Source organism: Xiphophorus couchianus, chromosome 16 (assembly GCF_001444195.1).
Source record: "Xiphophorus couchianus chromosome 16, X_couchianus-1.0, whole genome shotgun sequence".
NCBI lineage: Eukaryota > Metazoa > Chordata > Actinopteri > Cyprinodontiformes > Poeciliidae > Xiphophorus > Xiphophorus couchianus.
The window spans coordinates 5,865,931-5,885,000 of record NC_040243.1 but is presented as its reverse complement, the minus strand read 5'-3'; the positions used below and the strand labels follow the sequence as shown (position 1 = coordinate 5,885,000).

At 37.4% G+C, this 19,070-nt stretch overlaps 1 protein-coding gene and 1 non-coding gene across 6 annotated transcripts in view; one reads left to right on the top strand and one right to left on the bottom strand.

The window, feature by feature from the left end:
* The window catches only part of cacnb1 (calcium channel, voltage-dependent, beta 1 subunit), a 45,612-nt gene that overhangs the window by 3,046 nt on the left and 23,496 nt on the right, over positions 1 to 19,070 (top strand). For 4 of the 5 annotated variants that reach the window (XM_028042467.1, XM_028042465.1, XM_028042469.1 and 1 more), the window contains exon 2: positions 3,662 to 3,748. In XM_028042467.1, the coding sequence (XP_027898268.1) occupies positions 3,662 to 3,748 (87 nt within the window). Of the gene's footprint in view, positions 1 to 3,661; positions 3,749 to 9,774; positions 10,053 to 19,070 lie in introns of those variants that run through there. The other variant, XM_028042470.1, reaches the window with a different exon arrangement.
* Positions 3,046 to 3,117, bottom strand: trnac-gca (transfer RNA cysteine (anticodon GCA)). The gene has a single exon. It is a non-coding gene; the product is annotated as a tRNA-Cys (tRNA).

Here is a 19,070-nt window from a genome sequence, read left to right as displayed (position 1 = left end):
ATTCATTTACATCTTTTTTTACTTTAATAATCTTACCATTATAATGCACTCAATCTAAACCTCACTGAGATATTTTTGACAGGACTGGGAGATGGATGTACACAAATACTTTCCATTCAATTTCAAAAACCTTGAGTTTTTTTTATGAACAATATGCTGAAATTAAATTTTTGAGATCTATAAAGCTGGTCGAGACACTCTATTTTCAGCTGTGATTAGAAGAAACGATCATTCAGCTGTGGTTTGAATACAAATGGAAGACATTTTAGTTTCCAATAAAGCATTGGATGCAATATTATATTAAGTCTAAATGAAATATGTTGACGTTATTGATTTTTATTTTGTAAAATGTGAAAAAAGGTCAGAAAGTGCATAAAATGTAAAGGAAAGGTTGGTTTTCTGTCATTCATCTCCTTTTAAGATCTATTACATCATTAATTAAATCATAGGAAGTTATTTATTAGGACTACTAATAAACATTGTATAACAACAATACACAACACAAGCTCATGAACAGAAACGGCTTCATAAATAGAAAAAATCAAAGACAAACCACACAATTTAACTAAAATTTTGATTAGAAAAGGAAAATAAGAATTCTCTTGTAGAAATGACTGTTTAAATTTACACCTGAAGATTTGTTTTCACCTATCACTTACACTAAAAGTGCAGGAAAGGGTTTCAGTTGGAGAAAATTATTTTTTTATCTGCACTTTGAAACGTCTACATGCAAAAAAAAAAAATCAAGAAAAGTATGAATGAAGGGTAAAACTGAAACCGCTGGATAGACCGGCATCAGCAAAAATAAAAGTTTGAGAAAATTTAGGAAAGAGTGGAACACAGGAAACATGAGCCTCAAAGTGAAAACACTGAGACGGGGAAACATTTGACTGTTGTCTTTTTGTGAAAGCACACAAGCAGCTTTCACTGCCCAGGATTAAATGACTCCACTGCAGTTATTTAAACAGCTCCAGTAATTGGTACTGATGGAAATGTGACACTCACCCCCCCACTACCTCTTTCTTTTTCCCTTAACAAGCTGAACAACAGCTAAAATGGAGGCAACGAAAGCTTACGGTCTTCTTCTGTTGCATTTGTGTCTGATGAAGCGGCACTTCATCAACGCTGAACCTCCTCTAACGTTTTAGAGACTGCAGGAATTAAACCTTCTTAATGTTTTAAAAAGATATCAAGACATTAATCTAGGATCTAATATTTTGTATCTGAGTTTTACATGTAAAAGTTGCAAAAATGACAAAGTGGTGAAAAGACCTCCATTTATAATTTCATCTAAAATAATATCCTGATTCAAATGTCTTTGATAGGATTGTTAAAGATACTACAAAAATGCTCATTGTTTGATGTTTTGTTGTAAAACAGTCGGTAAAATCTCCTCTTCCAGGAGGAAACATGGCAGCCATCACAAGCTAATATTATCCGTTTAATTATTAACATCTTATGGATAGTTAGCGGACGGCAAAAGATGGGTAGCAAATCATTAAGAAAACGATTGCAGCCTTGATTTTAATGAACGTTGGGTTCAGACTGAAACTGACATGACTATAGCTGTAAAAATTAAACTTTTATAGAGAATAGAAGCTTGTTTAGCCTTTAAAAGAAAATTCAATTGAGTAGATCCACATTTATGATGTTAAAAATGTAACTTCTTGTTGAGTCAGTCCTGTTTACGCTGTATAAAATGTACTTTCTGTACGCTTACACTGTAATGACATGTTTTCCAATTAAGTCCAAAGGTGAACGAACATGCTTAAATAGATTTTATTTTGATTTATGTAATGTACAGTTTAAAATCTACTTGCCACATGTTGACATAAATAACAGTTTTGAATGAAAAGAAGTAGTTGGAAGAAAAAAATCTTGTATGTTTTACCTCTTCTCTCAAAAATCTGTTTGATATAACATAAGCAAACCCCTGGTATAAACCAGCAGGTTTTATTCAATTATTGTTTATTTTGGTCATTTTTAACCTTTCCATACTGAAGTAAAAATAAAAACAATCACAATAAACCCACGTTGACCCAAATCATGATCCAGAAAATATTCACAGGGTTTCACTTTTTCCACATTTTTTGTTTCAGCCTCATTCGAAATTGTGTTAAATGAATATCTTTCCTCAAAATCCTACATGCAAATGTCCCATTATCAGAATGTCAAACTAGGTTATTGAGTTTTTTTGCTAATTTATTGGAATGAGAAAAATCACATTTTCTTAAGTATTCACAGCCTTTGCTTTGGCAGCAATTCCAGCCTCAAGTATTTAAAAAAAAAAAAAAAGATACTATTTACAAAAAGGTCCAAACTTAGCTTTTTGAGAAAAGAAAAGCAACGATTGAATTAGTTTTGGAATAAGTTTGCAACATTATAAAATGTGGCGAAAGTGTTGGAGTTACTGAGAAATTCCTTAGAAGCAGCTTTTGATTCCTCTTTTCTACATAAAAAAACATAATTTGTAGTTCAACAGGAGGCTTGAGATAAATTCAGTTAATGTGTCTCCCTCATATCTGCTCTATGTGGAAACCTCCTGACCGAGTGTGTTTGCTTTGAGGCGTTGCGACAGCCCCCTTTATGCACAGTGGACACTGTGTGACTGTGATGACAAAACACCGGCGCAGGTCGCTTATTACGGGTTCCTTGTTAATCGTCTCTGTGTAATCTGCAAATCAAGCACAGGGGTCTTTTGAGGCAGTTGCTCATTGCATGTGTTATGTATGTGTGTAGGAGATTTGAAAGGACGACTGGGTTACTATAAGAAAGTGTGCGCATTCAGTTGTGCATGAATATAATTGCCTCTCAGGGTGTGAGTAATAAACCAAACGAAGCTTACGTTAAGAATTTGCCTGTGAAAAAAAAATATGCGAGGCCCCTGTTATGAATAGTTTCTGTTAAAATGCACTGTAGGCTGGTTATTTTAATGCATTACATTTGTGCATGACTGATTTTAGGTGCAGGAGATTTGTGTAAACAAGATAAAATGTACTCCTGTCATGCTGTTTTGCGTGTAATATACCTCAGAGCTGGAAAAGCAGGGGGCATCCGGATTTGAACCGGAGACCTCTTGATCTGCAGTCAAATGCTCTACCACTGAGCTATACCCCCTGAAACATGAGCCCACTGGGGAGGACATAAAGCCATACCTGGAGGAAGTGTGTACACTGTTGCTGTATTGATCCATTGTGTTTGTTCTTCACCAGCTGTCCTCCTTTCATGCTTAAATAGGCGGCCCCCTAATTGTCAACAAATATGATTAGTCTGTATTGTGTAACCATGACAATGCAAGCTGGGGAGGCTCGTAATGCAACGTGTGGCCTCAGCCTAACCCGGAAAGGCCATCTGCCAGAGGTCTACCAATCAGATTACAGCATCTCAGTTTGAATCGCATGAAAAATGGCGAATAATAGATGGCGGTCATGAAGGCTGTGGGCACATTTTCTTTGGTTGACTTCCTGTGTGGTCTGGGACTCTTGCCGCTTTATCTCTTGGCTCCATCTGACTGCCTGATCGTTTTCAGAGGCTTTTACAAATGCTCTTCCAAATGTTAATGGCCATCAAGCTCCCCGGAAACGAGGGTTTCTCAGAAATGTGTCGAGTTAATTATGAGACTGATGGATGACTCGACTTTTGTTTTCCTCAATCTTTTCAGGGAAAGTACGCCAAGAGGAAGAGCCGATTTAAGCGCTCTGATGGGAGCACCTCTTCTGACACCACCTCGAACAGCTTTGTCCGACAGGTAACATTTCACACATAATCTCCTTACTCTCTGCACTACTCCTTAATTAGGAAGCCTTAAATTTAATTTAATTAAAGTAGGGGCATCTAACGCCAAAAAGTCAGCTATTTAACTTAAATATGGGCAACTTTCATGTCTTTTCTGCTGTGTTTTAAGAGTTCTTTAACAAATTTTTAATGTATTTTGGTGCTAAGCCCGTCAGTAAATTATAAACAAACAAAAGTATCTTAAAGTCTATTCTCTGAACTACAGGAAGTGTAAGGAGTTTAAAACTGGGCTGATTGTTTTGTACTCTGGGTAAAAACAAACACTGGAAATAGAAAAGACAAAAGAGAAATCTATTTTTGTGTACATTTTGTGAAGAAGGAAGTTGTGTTCAGTGTCTTCTTCTGAGGTTTTCATGTCGTTTCCTGGAGCAGTTCTTGATGCAGCGCCACCACAGGCGAGGAGGGGAACTGTTGTGTTTTTTTTTTATGATTTGGGTAGTTTGACACAGTAGTAAACCACAGCTGCTGAAAATGTAACAAATGTTGCAGTTTTGGTTCCGAGTCTATCGAAGTATCAGGTTTTTAATCATAATTTGTACCTGAAACTAAACATGATGGCAGTCACATCTCCTGGCAAGTAATGGCAGGAGAAATGAGCAGCAAAAACATGCTTTGCAGGTTTTCCAGATAAAAAAAACCCAACAAACTGTATCCTAATATTTTCAGGTTGATCATATTTTTCTACATTTTTTGTTTGTCTTTTTGGCAACTAGATCAGTTTATGGCTCACTCTTGCATTATTTTGAATATTTTATTAAATAGGGATGCTGGGGTGCTGTGGTGGCGCAGGGGCAAAGCATGACCCACGTTGAGGCCTTAGTCCTTGTAGTGGTGGTCGTAGGTTCGATTCCCGGCCTGGCGACGTTTGCCGCATGTCTTCCCCCTCTCTGATTACCCTGTTTCCTGTCAAACTACTTTCAAATAAAGGCCACTAGAGCCAACAAAACCTATAAATAAATAGGGATGCCCTGGTCTGAATCTTAGTAAAATTGTTGTTTTTAGAATAAATTAAATCAAATTAAAAGCAAACATTTTCCATTTTAGTATCTTAAATTTTCTGTCTTTTTCAAAAGACTGCATCCTAACATCGGTTTTAAATCTGTATCCACTGTCTAAACTGGCAAACCAATAGGCCTGTCACCATAGCAAATTTTGCTGAGCGATTAATTGTCTCAAAAATTATTGCGATAAACGATAATATTGTTTGAAGATCTTTTTACACTGATTTAATGGAAATGACGTAATAATGCATGCGGTTTCTTGTCAAAGATAGATACACTTTATTTTCAAAAGAACACTTAAACACTGAAACTGATAAACAAAATAAACAAAACAACCAAAACAAAAATAAAACGGATTCTCAGTCTCCATTAACAAAAAATGTACTTGATAAAAACTAAACAACATAAAGCCAAAGTGGAAATAAATACTGCATTCAACCAAAAGAGTGCAGATTATGAAGTCTGTATATTATGTTGCCCTTCAGTAATAATTAGATTTAAATAGAGAAGATGGGCACATCGACTACATGATGCAATAATTCACACTACATGATTTTTTGCTTCTATTTTTTCCCATACAACAATCTTAGAAGTTGGTCTTTCTAAGATTGTGTGGTGTGTTACGGTAGATCATTGTTGCCGCTCCGATCCAAATCAGGGGTTTTCCCCGACTGGGAGCTTAATGCAGCCTGTTGAATGTGACAGGTAGCCAATCAGAAAGCGCGATTCTCCTTGTGCTTTCTGAGGGGAAATTATGTCGGGGAATCCCAAACAGCTGACACGTCAACCCGAAGTCCAGCGGACATTGGAGATGATATGTGGAAACAACATTAATGTTTATTCAACATGCAAAGAATATAGAAATGACAAGGGGAGGAGTTGGAGGGAAATTGCTACTGCAGTTGATAAACCCCGTAACATTTCAGCTGTTCTTCGTTAACGTGACGTAAATAGGTTATAATAATTTTCATTCAGTCAGGACTGACACTAGCCACATGCATTGCAGGTAGATTGTAGTAAAGCATTGATTAATGCCTGGTTTTAAAATTAGTTAACTGAACTTGTAGCCATTATTTTGTGCCCATTGTTGGACACCACACCGCAGGACCGAACCCGATCAAACCGTTATACCTAGGATTTCTGTCGGCTAATGTGTGGTCTGTCAGGTTTTCAAAATGGGCCGACAGCTCTAAGATCGTATAGAGCTGTCGGCTCCTTGCTTTACACTAAGGAAATGAGGAAGGGAGGAGTCAGTGGAAAGCACCGGAGTTGAGCCCTTTTTCATTCAGTCGCATTAGCTGAAAGAGAAAAAGGTCGGAAGCCGATAATTAAAATGACGTCGATAGCTTTAATTTATCGTACGATTAATCGATTTATCGTTTATCGCAACAGGCCTACAAACCAAATATAGACTATACTTGAATTCTGATCAAGGGTCACCCAAAATCATTTCAAGGGCCACAAATGGCCCCTGGACACCTCTTACCTATATATTAGATTTTAGATTCTGGATTTAGTCCAGAATGATCCCTTCTGCTTGATCCAGACCCAGCATGCAGGTGTTTTGGTTCTGCTATCAATGCATTATGTGTAAACAGTAATAAATTTCCCCCACAGGGAGGCTGGAGTAAGGCATCACACTCTCATCATGACCTGTGCAGCCTTCTGTGTCTGGACATGACATTTCTGAAAGCCGTGTGGTGTCATAGCTAAACGAGCCGCTCTTTTTCTGTCTGACCTCTTCATTTCAGAGAGGAACTGATGGTCCTCGGTGTTGTGTGACATTTAACTGTTTGGTTCTGGTGCTGCTTTAAAAAAAAAAAAAAAATCCCATCACTGTCGGTGAACACAGGGAGCTGACATCTCCTGTGGTTTCTAAAGGTTAGCAGCATTCTCGCCTGCACACGCTGCCCTTCCCACTGCCGTGTCCTTCATTAACTCAGAGCAGAGTAGACGACACCCCGACAGTAAGATCGTATTTATCTTACTATGATTAAACATACTCTAGGTGCTGTGTGTAATCAACACATCCTCTATTTCTCATGTTGCTGCATTGCATTTTGCGCTTTGCATTTTCAAAATGTATGACACATTTTTTTTTGTTTTTAACACACATTCAGTTTGCTTAAAATTGCCAGACAAAAACAAAACAAAACCAAAAAAAAAGCAACACCCTTTCAGGCAACATATAGGATTTTGTAAATATAGCCTCACATAACTACTGAGAGCACAGCCCCATATAGGCTTTACAGTCTCACACACGCCCACGACAGCGCACGCTCGCTCGGCCGCGTACACACCGGAGCCACAATCAACCGACGGCAGAGCCGGCTGGTACACTCGGCCTGGTTTCTATGGCAACCGGGTTGCTGAATCTCCCCCTGTGTGCGAGCAACGGTGGGATGTGGAGACGAAGCAGAGGATGTTTCGATGGGTTCGTGTTAGTACGCGTGTGTGTGTGTGGGTGCGTGTGGGTGTGTGTGTGTGTGTGTGTGTGTGTGTGTCCTTCTTCTCTCTTCTGGGTGTGAGGTGAGGGCGCGGCCTACACGCTCGCACATCTCGTAAGTTTTGTGCGACAAGTTGAACAAAAACACACAAAAAAACAGGCAAACGGCTGTCTGCTTCCTGTTGCTCTGAATGAGCCCGAGGAGGTTGTCAATGAAAATAATAATAATAATAATTTCATGTTTCTCTTTTTAAATCATTTTTAAAAAAACCTCACAGATTCATTAAATGGTCATGAAAATGAAAAATTTCAGGACATTTTATTATTAATGGAAATGCAGAAATGGTGGAAGCTTCTCCTAGATATTTCAAAACATTATATTCACAACTACAGGCTTTGGATTTTTTTTGTGTCTTTATTTTTTTGCTTTTGTACAAATGGAAGGGAGGAAGAGGCTAGGCATTGAGAAACCAACCTTGGTTGGGTCAGAGGTCGCCCTCTTGTGGACAGAGTTAAGCCTAGCTTTGTACTGAGGACCATAAGTTTCAAAACTGGTAAAGGAAAAAAAAAATCATAATTTTATGCATCATTTAATAAATTTGGACATAAATGAAAATATAAATGCATACTTACGTCTTTTCTTTCTTTGCTTTTTTTTGTTGCTAAAGTCCATTAGCAAATTGTTTTGGCTGGCCAAAAGACACATTTAAATAATTAAAAACATTTACATTATTTTATAATCCATCCATCCACCCATCTTCTGTTCACCCTTTGTCCCTAATGGGGTCGGGAGGGTTGCTGGTGCCCATCTCCAGCTACGTTCCAGGCGGGAGGCGGGGTACACCCTGGACAGGTCGCCAGTCTGTCGCAGGGCTATTTTATAATCGTTAGAGTTTTTTATTTTATTTTAATAAACATATTTTTAGCTACTTATTTTAATTGGATTGTGGTACTTGATAAATAAATGAGAAATTAATAAAAAAAATTAATAAGATAAGATGTGAAATAGTAAATAAAGATAGAAAATATTCTCATTGCTTGTTTGTAATTTTGTTTGTGTATTTGCTTTATTAAGTCAGGTCTGTCTTGAGACAACCTGTATGAGTAAAGGTCGATTGCAGTTTTCTGGCTGATTACAATATTTAAAAAGCCGGATCTGCCAATTCCGATTTTTACTGATACTGATTTTTTTTGTCTGATATCCAAGAAGAAAGTCGTTGTAAATGTCCAGACACATGGTGGCTGGGACAGTTGTTGATTTTTAGATGTTTACCGAAGCAGATAAGATCGGCTTCACGTGTAAGTATCGACCGATTACCAATCTCCCAAAATTAAGGAAATTGGGGCCAATTTATTGGTGCACCAGTAATAAAAATTTAACACATAAAGACAGATTCAAACATTTTCGGTACTATGTTTATCTGTGGCAGTTAAAATAAGCTGCAAAGGTTGCAATTATGTGAGAAACATGTGTCAAACTCAAGGCCCGGGGCCCAAATTTGGTCCACTACAGCTTCTTATGTGGTCCTCTACTTAAATAGAACCGTCAAAATAGCAGTGTGCTTGAACATTATTTTATCAACAAAATCAAAGCCATTTTTATCTGGTTACTGCCAAATTACATCAATCAGTCCCTCCACTTTTCTGAAAATTATTGTGGAAATTCATGCAAAATCAACAAATTCCTGCATTTTTTTTGTACTAATACATAATTGTGAAGTTATTGCAGATTTTTGGCAAAAATGGTGAAAAATATTGGTTCCAAGTGACTGGTAGCCTTATTTCTACTAAATATCTTCCTCAGCCTTTTTTGATTTATAATCCATAATGACACGGCAAGTAATAAAAAAGTTGCATTTCCCATCATACATAAGTGCAAGTGTTTCAAAATTAGTACCACAAACACTTTGATTTTTATTGCAAAAAATCCCCCAAAACATTTGTGAAATCCTGTAGGGACTGAAAAGATGTTCAAAATTATTTAATTTTAAGAATTTATTCATATTTTAACAGTTCATTAACAAGTTCTAGCACTAGATTCTGGCACAACCGGCCCTTTAGGAGCATTCATGATCTGGATTTGGCTGAAAATTAAACTGAGTTCAACACGCCTGATGTAAGGCAAGTCACTGTAAACTAGTAAACTGAGTTTCATGTCTTCAGTTCCCTGAATCCCCCGGATGATTCCTCTCTATCCAAAAGATACACAAAGGGACAAACTACAAAGTGAGAAGTTGAGGAGAATGACCTCGTAGCAAAGGTTCGGAGAAAAAAAAAGTGGAAGTGGGGGGATGGCGGTGAAAATCCTTGCCACTGTCCAGTTTTCTCTCTGTTTCTCTCTCTCTGGTCAGCTGGGCCTCTGAATGGCTGACAACTGCATACCAAACTTCCTTCTGGTTCTCAGTGCCTTCACGTCCCTGTTTCTGTCCTGCCAGGGCTAAATATATTTACCCAGATTGCAAATGTAGCACAAGTCTTGCAACCCGACTCCCCCTGCTGCCCCTATAGCCAGCTTCGACACTGTACGCGCTCCTCGGGGGGTTGTGGAGGTGGGCGTGTGCGCGTCCGCGTGCGACCCGAGGTTAAGAGTGCGCTCTCTTAGTTTCAAACACTTTTCTGGCAGTCTACTTTATCGCACGCCACCACACACACTCATGTACTTGTTAAATTGACATACAGACGTCTCTTTCTCACACACACACACACTCGAATAGAGTGGACTCTGGCGTTGTCCCCTTGGTTTGCCGGGGTGCAGCGAGCGTGGCAAACGAGGCATGGAGCGGACTGAGAGGATTCCAAGGTCCGTAATGGTAAGAAGTAAAGCTTTACAAGTTTGGCCACATCTGACTGAAATGGAAGGACAGAGTTTTAAAACTTCAGATATATTTCCGTTGACAGATATACGGAAGTGGATATATTTCCACTTGACAGATTAAGTGGATCTTTCTGTGCCATACTGGTTTGTATTTTTCTTTGCTTCCCATGTTCTGACTGTACCAGGAGTTTCCATTTTGGGCCGTGTTACAGCTGCTCAAAAGGCGCTGTGTTTTTAATTAGACTTCCAGTCCCAGTGCCTGCGTCGGTGCACCAGTCTTCCCAGCACCATCACCATTTCAGGGGGGCTTCTACATGTTCCTCCACAGGCTCAGTTTCAGTCTATCTAGCTGTACAACCTCAATGTAAACTTGTAACTAACAGGGTTTTTATACTTCTTGAAATTAGAAATGGCAGATATATGCATTTATGTTTACAATCTCATAATATGTTTTATGCTCCAAGCAATATATTTAAAAAGATTGAGCTCTTAAAGTGACAAGCTCAGACTTCCAGCTCTCTCTCTGACTGCCATAAACCCCAAAATAGTCACATCTGAGAAACTGGTTCCCAGAAAGAGTCGCCATATTTGTTTGTTTGACAAAATCACTTAAAGATTCTCCACATTGTTTTGACCGAAGAGATCGGAGCAGAAATCGAGTAATTAAGTTGACCAGCAATAATATTATGACCAACTGCCTGATACTGACTGGGTTGGAAGGATATCCATTAGCTAATATATCAACCACTGCTATGTAACAAAATGGAATATTTGTTGTCTTTTGACTAATGTGCTAGAAACTAACATCACTTGAAGTTCAAAAGTGAAAAAATTGACATCAGTATTGGCAGTTTTGTGAAAAAATAGTTTTTTATCTTTAGGATTTTTTTCCTCTTCCTACCTATTTTTGTCATACTTAAAGGTTTCGTACCATTAATAGTTTCAGACATTTTTCCAGACCTGAGTGAATACAAAATGCAGTTTTGCTAAATTAAAAAAACTTCCCAAAACTAACTGTTTTACATTTGAAAATGTAATTTTCTCTAAAACGGTGCCACTCTTGAGTAGCAAGTGGCATCAAGCATTGATGGCTACTCTAAATGAAACTTTTACTTTGTATTTCAGTCAATCTGAAGTCAAGAGTTTGACTAGACCATCCAAAAATATTTTGATTTGCTTTTTTTTGAGACATTCAGAGTGGACTTTGGATTGTGAATTTAAGCTTAAAATCAGATTGGTGTTTGGATTAGTTGAATCATTAACACTGATTTTAGCTGCGAATATTGAGACCTGGATTGATTTATAGTTTGTTCAGGATTTTTGTGACGACCTGGATCAGTTATTGATGTTGTCTTGGAGTTATTTTGGTTGTCCACATTTTCATATTCCCTTTATTTGTGGATCATGACTCCCGCTGAGGTTCTCTGGAGTCTCAAAGCCTTAGAAATGAATGAATGTAGTCAATGAATTTGTGTTTCACCAGCTCTTGAATCAGTTTGTTGCTTTTTAGGCAGGCAGACAGCGGTTTCACTGAGTTAAAACAAACTTTTTGTTGTTAACCACAGAAATAGAAATCTACGAGGGGTAAATGCTTTTTCACTGCACTGTAAATGTGGTTGAAAAATGGTAAGAGTTGAATGCATATACAGCTCTGGAAAAAATTAAGAGTCCACTGCACTGAACCCCATTTAAAAGCTCATTGTTTTTCTACCAAATATTGATTTCTGAACACTTCCTTAGTGTTGTTGTTTCTAAATGAATGTGGACTTGTTTTCTTTGTATTATTTGAGATCCGAGAGCGCTGCATCTTTTTCGTTATTTTGACCATTTCTCATTTTCTGAAAATATATACAGAATTATTGCTTGAAATTTTGGAGACATGCCTTCAGTAGTTCATATAACAAAAGAACAATGTTCATTTTATTCAAACATATACATATAAAAAGTAAAATCAGAGAAATTGATCATTTTAAGTGGTCTCTTAATTTTTTCCAGAGCTTTAAATTTTTTAGACATAAAAAGTATGCCTTGTGTTTTTAAATGAAAGTCTTGTAATTCAGAAACTGTGCTTCTGAATTAATATCTAAAATCAAAAATGATCCAATCAGGCTTGCATTTGGTATCTTTTACAGATGTAATCCTTTTTAAAATTATTAACTGACTGAGTTAGACTTGTGTCAGACACTCTTTAGTGAAGGCGGGAGTATTTCGGTTCAGTTGAGTCCATTTGTGACTCATGTTTCTGGTCATTTCCACACAGTCCAGCCAGTTTCCAGGACGCAACAGAGACATCAAGAAAGGCCAGTAACAACCACCAGTTTAGAGATTATGTCCTCTTGGACTCATTTGTTTTCTCTTAATCTGCCTTTCTCCACCTCAAACGGAGCTAATCTCACTCTTTATGAATTTATTGCATGCAGAGCTCAGTATTGGTGTTACAGTTTCCCTTCCTTGGCAGGAGACATTGTCTTCCTCAGAGATAAACCAGAAAGGATATTTAATGTTCTCACTTTTCCTCTTTCTTTATTCATTATCACATCATCCAGTGTGATAAGTGTGAAGATATTTTTATCTGTTTAATTATCAGGGTACGGGGTTCGCTGTACGTGTTAGCTCTCCGATGGTAATCACCTCTTAGTCATCCACTGTGGATTCTTGGAACACCTGCTGGGATGTTCCTGTTTCTTCGTGGCAGTAACAGATTAAAATCTTTAAACTCTGCGCTGTTTTCTGGCATCATTACAGAACAGTACAGTTAAGATTAGTTACTGTGTTTTTTTTAAGCTAATAAAACAAAGGAATGAATGATTACTAAACTATCACACCATTAATGCCAAGTCAATATTTCTAAAGTCTTGTAGAAACAAATCTGCTTCTTCGTTTTTGCTGCTGCTTTTCAGGTCTCTCCATTTTTCTTAGTTGCTCATCTTTTCCCATCGTAGCCGCCCTCCTTTTCCCACTACCCCGTCGATTCTGCTGCTCTCTTTTCCCAACTGCATTGATTTAGTGTTTTTTTGTTTTTGTTTTTTCAGCAATGAAACATGTTTGGCAGCTTGATGACTCAACAAATGAGAAAAGTTTGCAGCAGATAATTGAATATTCCCAGGAAAACACCAAAGTTATGAGAAATGTCACAGACAAATTATGGCATCTTGTAAATCAGATGATTTCAGACTTCTGTTTGTTTGAAGCTTTGTGTCCCAACAAGCTGCTCCCACACTTATTCAAATAACTGCAAATACAAAATATGTTTGTATAAAAGTTGGGTTCAGTGTTTAGGATTTTCTTCCACAAGTTCCGTATAATAGTTTGTTGCAATTTTTTATTCATCCTTTGCTAGTTTTGTTATAGTGCCATGTTTTAGGATATTGCCTAAATATTTTCATATCATATTCTTTCATGATTATACCTTACCTTTCGTAAAGTTCACCAGTCTCTCTTGCAACAAAACATTGACAAATGAACAAATGGTCCTCTGGCTTCTTTTGAGCTGAGTGGCCTTTCATCACATCATTACTTGTTTCACTTTAGATAACGGAAAACTCTAACCAGCTTCAGCCAAGATCTTCACAGGATGTTTTATTTCTTTTTTTTTTTGCATTTCATACATACTTTTTCCACCAAGCATGTTGTGAGAGTCAGAACTTGTTTCCCTCTTGAATGGTATGATGGCTAGGCATTGCAATACTCTTTACACAACTATATATTTTCTCATCCTGATATGTTAGGGTATTTTCGTGTTAGATTGGGAACCAAAATTGCAAGATTTGTTGCATGTTCAGCAGGTTCAGTTTGTTTTCACACTGCAGTGTGTTAAACAAACTAAACTCTTTGAAAAACCTTTTACCCCACTTGTTGCGCTGCAACAAGAACCATTGAAGGAAACTACATGAAAACCTCTGAAGAAGACATGAGTGCAACTTTCTTCTTCACAAAATGTAAACATAACTGGAAAAGTATACATTTTTTTTGTAGGATTTCTATTTTATCCTGAGCCATTTCTCACTGCATTAAACTCTTGCTTGTTTTTGTTATATTTATCCAGAATGCCCTGCAGTGCAGTCCGCTTCCTGCTTTTTGAGCAGTCTCCACAGTCCATTTGCATTCACAATTTGAACCACACCAGGGTTCACTTCAACCAAACTGACCAGAGTTTGTGTTTTTGGTCCGATTGCGCATTCACAACTCCCCAAATAAACCAAACTTTCCAGGCAAACAAATTGGAGTTCAACTAAAGTGGACTAAATGGGGTTGGTGTGAATGCACCCTTGAATGGTCACTTTTGTTTAGTATTCACACAAGGAATCAGTGCGTCTGAGGTGTTGCCTTAAAATACTTCCCCACTGAATTAGACGATGATGGTAGCATCATCTGGGCTTTCCCAAATGCCTTAAGACATACAACCCTTAGTTAACCCTTTCTGACCTAAGTTTCAAATCTCCGCCTGGATATTTTTGCTTATTTTAATTTTTCACAGTTCTTTAAATGTCCTGTGAGTAAAGATATTTGCCCATTTATCCAAAACAACTGGAACTTTCCGTATATAGCAAGTTATTTCTGCAACCTACAGTCTATTTAAAGAGCACCCCTCAGATTAATTTCAATCCCTGCTACGGCGGGGGTGAAATTACCATAATAACCTGATATTGGCTGGAAAACGCAACGTCTCCCCTTTCAGAAACCGTTGGAATTTCGCAGATAGCGCAATGTGTGGCGGAATTATGGTACTGCAAATTTGGCTGGATCATCGGCGCTACGTTCGCTCTGGAAAGGTTAAATAAACAACTTTAAATTTACCTAAATAATTTAGGTAATCCTATCTGACTGATTTATTATGTAAGAAGTGAAAAGTTTTTCTTTGTAATTTTAACAAAAAATGCCTGCTTGTCTATTTCTACAGCGCCACAGTAAAATCTACGAGAAGTATTTGTGGGCATTTAGTGATGCAGTTCAAAACTTACAAATTCTTTCAGTGGTGTTGTCATTATGCCTCTGGTTTCACTAACTAACCAGTGTACTGCTTATGAATGTATGCTGCTATAATGTTTTTCCAAAGCTGAAACGTCTGGAACATTTTGGCTTTCTATTCACCTTTTTTTATTTATTTACAATCGATTCCTACATGTAGGCGCTCACTTCTCATCGCTCGTGTAGCCCTGACTCGCCCTGGTTACTATGACACTGCTGAGGTCTCTGCCATGGCCCAGCCAATAGAAAGGCAGCTCTGCCATCAGGTGGCCTGTTTCTATTTTGAACAGGAGCTGTCTGTGAAGTGAAGCAAGCAGCTAAATTAGAGACACAACCTAATGACATCGGGAAAGGAGGAGTGGGTGATGAGGGGGGCTGGAAATGAAGAGTGTTCTCCCTCCTTTTTGATTTTGTGTGATGTTAATAAAATAAACAGATGACTCAGACACTCATCCACATGTAAAAAGTAGTAGCTTATTGCTCTCCCTCCCTACTGCCTTCGCTGCATCACCGACCTGTTGTGGCAGGCCGGTTAGATGATGCTCTTGCCTCTTTTTTCCATCAAAGTGTTCCAGTGGGAACCTCATCAGGTATTTCTTAGTCACTGCCTCGTGTATGGATTCACCTGAACGCCTCATACGATGACTCAGACCCGCCAAGTGGGGGTACTGCTGTTATTGTCCTCATTAGATGCTGTTTGGAACTCACAGTGCCACCGCCGCACCACTTTGACCATTTCGATAAATGGAGCAGGAAGTGGCGAGCAGCCGTCCAGCGCCCTGGTAACAGGGAGTGCCCACTCTCATTGTGCTGTTGCCAAGTCGCAGAGCGCCTCAGTGAAACAGGTGGCAGAGTGAGAATCAACATTAGTGTTTGTCATTTCACTTCAAATCCTGCAGATACACATGGACAGCCGTCAGAAGCAAAGACAAGGTTAATCACACATAAAAAGATGTGCAAACATTGACTCATAGCAAAGATGTTGCACCCATAACTGTTATTTTTCCAGACATTTGACTCCAGCCAAATATCTGTACTGTTTTCTAGCTATTATATAGTTGGAAAAACATAATTCTCTTTAAGTCTGCTTTAAAAAGTAGCACAAAAACATCTTGTTATTTCTAAAATATTCAATTTACGAACATTAAAGATGCAGTATTTAACTTTTATATATATAAAAAAGGTTCTATGCATATTCGTTAAAACTGTTACCATATTATAGCAGATAATCGGTGACTATTTTTGACTTATAGGCTTGTCAGGATAACAGATTGTTCTGCACAATTAATTGTGCTCAGAAGTTATTGCAATAAAAGATAATATTGTTGTTTTGAGACCATTTTCAAGTAATATAATTGAAAATGGTTCTTGCATAATAATGCAAGAACATATTCTCGAAGATCAATGAACTTTAAATTCTAACAATTATTTAACACTGGAAGACATTTTAAATATCCAAAATAAGAACAACAGAAATAATAAATAAAATGAATTATGAAGTCTCTGTAAATAAAACTGTTCTTCAACAAAAGGGCGAGTTGAGACAAATGCACCAGACCAAAACGTTTTGTCATCTCAGAAAGAGAGCGATAAAAGAAAAAACAAGAAATTGTCCAAATGGAAATGATTGAACTCAATCTAATTTATCATGCAATTAATAGATTTATTGCTTATTGTGTATCAGTTGGAGGAGACTATGAGTGAGTTTTCAGCAAAAAAGGCTCAGAGTGAGTTTGGTACAAACCCAATTGTCACTGTTGAGTACGATGGAGGACTAGTGAGGGTGTGGGCTTGTAACTTTATTGTTAAAAACAAAAACTCCTTGAAACATCAGGAGTTTTTAAATGAAAATTATGGCTTCTGCCAGTAAACTACTGGACAATGATCCGAAACATATGAGCATAGAAATCAAGTTTCTTCTGTAGCTATCATAGACTTAGTGACGTAAAAACACACTTGCTTAAACAACTCTTCTGTCAGCATTGCAGTCCAAACAGAAAAGATTGCTTCTGTCTGGAAAACACTTTTTTAAAATTATTCTATTATTTTTATAGTTGTTACACAAATAATAGGTACGTATCTAACTGCTTTTCCGCTGCCACTCTTGGGGAAATATAAGATATCAAACTTGTTTACTTGATTTTACTGTAAATTTAGTGTTTATCAGCTGATGCTACTTTCAAATAATAATAATAATAATAATATAAATACAAAGAATGAAAACTGTATAGCTAATGCAAAAGTAAAAAAATATATAATTTTTTTTTAAATGCCTTGCTACAGTTATTTGGCAGCAATCGCCTATATGAGTATGTCTTTAATGGCTTGCCATGCTAGTTGTATAGCTGAGTCAGCATTGATGAACACACATTTTAAGGGCGTCTACCACTTTCCGTAGTCTGACTGGATTTAAGGGCCACTCAATGACATTGTCACTCCTTCATTATCTCTGTTTTGTACTTTCGGTCTTTGTTAAGCTGGAGGACAGATCGTCACTCTAGTCTGAGTTACGAGCAACTCAGTTAAATTCAATTAAATCTTTTCCAAAGAATTTCTGTGTATTTGTCTGTCGTCATGTTAACATCCTTTTATGTCTTTTCCACTTTTGTTCTTTGCTGTTAGATTTAATTAGAGTTTGAGTTTCTTTTTATGAGAGTTATGATTTCTGTTTTGTTTTATCCTTTGAATATATTTTTCCTGTGCTTATTGTTATCTTGCTTTCGTTCATTGAATTATGCTGCACTTTAGTCAACATCTGTTGGTCCTGTGTGCTATACAAATAAACTGACATAGACTAGAAGTATCTGTCAGTCTTGCAACAAATCTGAAGAAGCCTCTGACATGCTAACAGCTCAATTTTGAGGCAGCAGAGATGATATTTCACAGTCACGTGTCCTAAATTTACATTATCAGTTGTTTGCAAGCACTGCTAACCAACCTCAACTGCTTTTGCTGCTTCTCTTTAAATATGATCATGATTAAATATCATACAGAAACAAATCTATATATATATATATATATATATATATATATATATATATATATATATATATATATATATTTTATTTTTTATTTTATTTATTTATTTTTTTTTTCCGATCTCGTTTACACTTACAAATAAATGCGTTTTGTATGTATTCTATAGTGAGAACTGCAAACGACCTGAAAGTGTCCCGCATGCGCAGTAGAGGGCGCAATAAGGTCACACAGAGGTGCTCAGAGTTTTGCCCTCCGCCATAAATTGCGGAAGTAAACATGGATGCTAACGGTGGAGTGTTTCTTATGCATTTTGAAGTTGTTGTCCGACCGGAGCCAGAGCAGAGCCAGCACAGTAATACTTAATCCTCATTATTGTTCGCCATGATTGTTGTTTGTCTTCCCGCTTGAGAGTGTCAGGACGCAGAATAGTGACGTTTATCGAGTATCAATGACGCTCCGGACCTGGCCGTTAGGATTCATGTCACATTTGAAAAGGTCGGATACGCATCGGATATCCAACTGGTTTGGGTCGCATTCGAAAAAAAAATCCGACCTGTGTTGTTCACACTCTCATAAAAAAGATTAGGTTCAGGTCGCACTAAGGCAAAAAAAAAATAAATAAAATAAAATCGGAATGAGCCACTTCAGGCAGTAGTGTAAGTGTGAACTCTTCCGTACATAACAGATTTCCATAATAAGTTCCACTATTCTAGAATTTATGTATTTTTTCTCCAGAGTTCAGGTTAAAGAAAGGTATTTTATTCTAATCATGACCTGAGAATTTTGTTTCTCTTGATATGAAAATATCCATGGTGTATTTCTACCCATATGCACGTCCTGATCACATTCTGAAGTCTGCAAAAATCATATTTTTACTTCAATCATATAAGATTTTCATTTTCAAGACAAATGTTATTTTGTAATATTTTCAAATAACATAAAACAGATTGGATTTGTTCTGAATCGAACTCCAGAAGTATATCTGACGACAGCCGATTGCTGGACCTGACGGGTGTGATGAGTGACTAGACTTGAGCAGGATTTTTATTTTTTTGAATCAACATTG